The sequence below is a fragment of the Perkinsus marinus genome (genome assembly GCF_000006405.1).
Source record: "Perkinsus marinus ATCC 50983 genomic scaffold scf_1104296966782, whole genome shotgun sequence".
In the NCBI taxonomy this organism is placed as follows: Eukaryota; Perkinsozoa; order Perkinsida; family Perkinsidae; genus Perkinsus; species Perkinsus marinus.
The window spans coordinates 1-2,621 of NW_003203776.1; the positions used below are offsets into that span (position 1 = coordinate 1).

At 48.3% G+C, this 2,621-nt stretch overlaps 2 protein-coding genes across 2 annotated transcripts; one reads left to right on the top strand and one right to left on the bottom strand.

Moving 5' to 3' along the window:
• Positions 1–39: 39 nt before the first annotated feature.
• On the bottom strand, positions 40–607 carry Pmar_PMAR018865 (diphthine synthase, putative; the record flags this gene model as incomplete). The annotated part of the gene is made up of 5 exons (XM_002768920.1): positions 40–98; positions 141–239; positions 290–365; positions 411–501; positions 547–607. Coding segments are annotated over 5 exons (386 nt in total), but the record flags the coding sequence as incomplete, so codon positions are not given.
• Positions 608–851: 244 nt separating this feature from the next.
• Pmar_PMAR018866 (CAAX prenyl protease, putative) lies at positions 852–1,643 on the top strand (the record flags this gene model as incomplete). Its single annotated transcript, XM_002768921.1, has 1 exon — positions 852–1,643. The coding sequence occupies one exon, from the start codon at positions 852–854 to the stop codon at positions 1,641–1,643; it is 792 nt and encodes a 263-aa protein (XP_002768967.1).
• Between the last annotated feature and the right edge of the window lie 978 nt (positions 1,644–2,621).

Below are 2,621 nucleotides of genomic sequence, written 5' to 3' on the forward strand. Positions count from 1 at the left end.
AATCTGAGCATTCACTATTATCCTCCTCCCGTTTACTACAGATGGAGCCCACAGCAAGCTATAGCGTTCATAATACTGGCATTATGAACTACCGACACCTGAGTTAACATATGCTGCGATACACATAGTGAAATACCAACCTCGATGTTCCTAGCTCTAGCTCGCAAGAACAGGTCCGTATGCGTAGTCGCACACAACGCATCTCCAACAACACAAAAGCATACGTTGTTTTCGGTAGCCTATAGAGCACCAGGTTAAACCATTGTTACTTTCTACCACGTAGAGCTACCCTTTGCAGCATTTCCTCACAGCCGCCTTCAACTAGATGGCGATCGGCCTCTATGAAGGGCACATCGATACCGTATCTGTCACTTTAGCTGGGCCGCAACGACAGAACAAACGGTTGCTACGCTTTTCGTAAGTCATCAGGCTTTTGGCCGACCAAGATGCTAGTGTAGCTCTCCAAGTAAACGTAGTCGGCCTCCCGCAGTGCTTCCAGCCCTACATGACCAAGTACGTCTTACAAACAGTCAACGCTGGCACTACCTTTGAGGGAGATGTCTTTCGGGTCACCTAGCCCTAGACCGATGAATGTCAGCTTACCCATAATCGAGTTATGCACAGGAAGTCTACGGGAGGTAGCACGATGATTAATCGATCACAATGGCGCGCGCGACTGCACTTGATCTGGAGCACTTTCGAATTCTAGACCTCCGCTATGTCGGTATATTACGGAGCTCTACGACAGTCCAACATCATTTGACGCTCCCTCACTCGTCATATTCGGTCACTTCACCGTGCCACGCTGTTAAGGAGGACATTCAAGTGAACTCAGCTTCCGATTACTTATCATGTTGGCCGTAACGACTGCCGTTCTCTACTGCTCCGTATGCAGCGGCCTCTTCGTTGGCCTTTTATATATCTGGCCCTTACTAGGGCTCCACTCCGACGTCCTCAACCCCAAGACACGAGATCGCACCGACGTCATCCAATTACGATCCTTGTCCGTTGTATCGGCCTCTCTCATCAGCTATTTCATCGTTAGCTCCGTAACTGACCATCGTATACAAGTATTAGACCTTCTTATACATCCTTCAACTGCTCTCAAATCGGCTGCGGTCGGCCTTATTTTGACGCTTACTTTGATGGCGGGTCCCCTCATGTATGGTGGAAATAGCTTAGGGAATCTCAATAAGTGGCAAGTGGCCCGAGCTCTCATTATTGCTCCAGTGACCGAGGAGTTCGTTTTCCGCGGTTGCTGCGATGCTCTGTTGCAAGAGGCTTCCATATCGTTCCCGTGGCGCCTCGTCCTCTGTGGTCCCGTTTTCTTCACACTAGCACACGTCCATCACTTCACTAAGGAGATACTGGCGAATCCTGTTCGAGGCATCCTTCTAGCTTGTGTTACTGTGAGTTACACCGGCGTATTCGGTGCATTCTGCACAGCTCTATTAGAGTCCACTGGAAGCTTGGCTGGGCCCATTGCCTCTCATATAGTTTGTAATTATACCGGCCTCCCCGATTTTGACTTCAAGTCAAATAATGTTCGGAAGGTCGCGGTCCACTGCACGGGAGTGTTACTTTTTCTAGTGGAGTGTGTATATTTTGGCCTGTTCCATTATGAGAGTAGATTTGAGTTGTAGTGGCATTCAATGATATTCACCCCTCTGAGAGTCTAAGCTCTACCGTGTTGCTCCTTTTAATCGAGTGTAGGGTATTTCATTGGGCATATAGTATAGTTGCGGATACGATAGACAATGAGTCTTGCAACTAGAAGCAGAAGGATGCCATTCCAATCTAAAAGAAAGTCGCCAAACTCTTTTGGTCTCCCTGACGATAACATCAGAAATAACTGACGGGATCGGTAGCAGTAGATGAGATGGTATCACGGTCTCGGTTCAAAATACTCGAATTCTTAATGGTTTAGTTGGGAGAGCGTGAGGTTGAAGGTCTGAAAGTTTAAGGTTCGATTCTAGGTTGGGGCATCTATTTAACGAGCCCAAGTAGATATAACCTCAAGGGAATTCTTTTTAAGCCAGGAGCCGCTCGAGGTGCTATGGCCTCCCGAGTTTCAAGTCGACTTTCCGAGTCAACATTTCGCAATGAACTTTCTGGATACCTGTGCTTCTCTTTATCGGAGGGGGTTCGACCTTCATCACAGAGAAAAGGCACGCTCCAGTGGAGAAAAAAACCACACTGATGCAGTGTGACTCCATACACCAAATCTCAAGTATCAGTAACTTCTGGAACGCAACTACAAGAGCTTCGGTGATAGACAGCAGTGCATGTGAGTATCATTCTCATGAAGGCCTGATGGAACAGATGACATACCAGTGTTGGGGAAGATGCTCACCCTTGTGCAGCTTTCTTGGGGTCTCTGTACATCCTGCGATTCATAATGGTGTTGATTCGCTTCCGATCGTTGTCCATCTCGGCGTGCCGTAGGGCCCATGCGATTCCGCGGGAGTCACTGAGACAAGAGCAATAACGCAAGAGAGTAGCCCGTGTCGGAGGAAGGAATCGAACGAACAGTGCAGGAGGAATATTTACTCCGAGAATTCGGTGCCCGAAGCATCCAGCCGTCCTGCATCGGCATCGTTGTCCTCCTGCTTTTGCTTCAA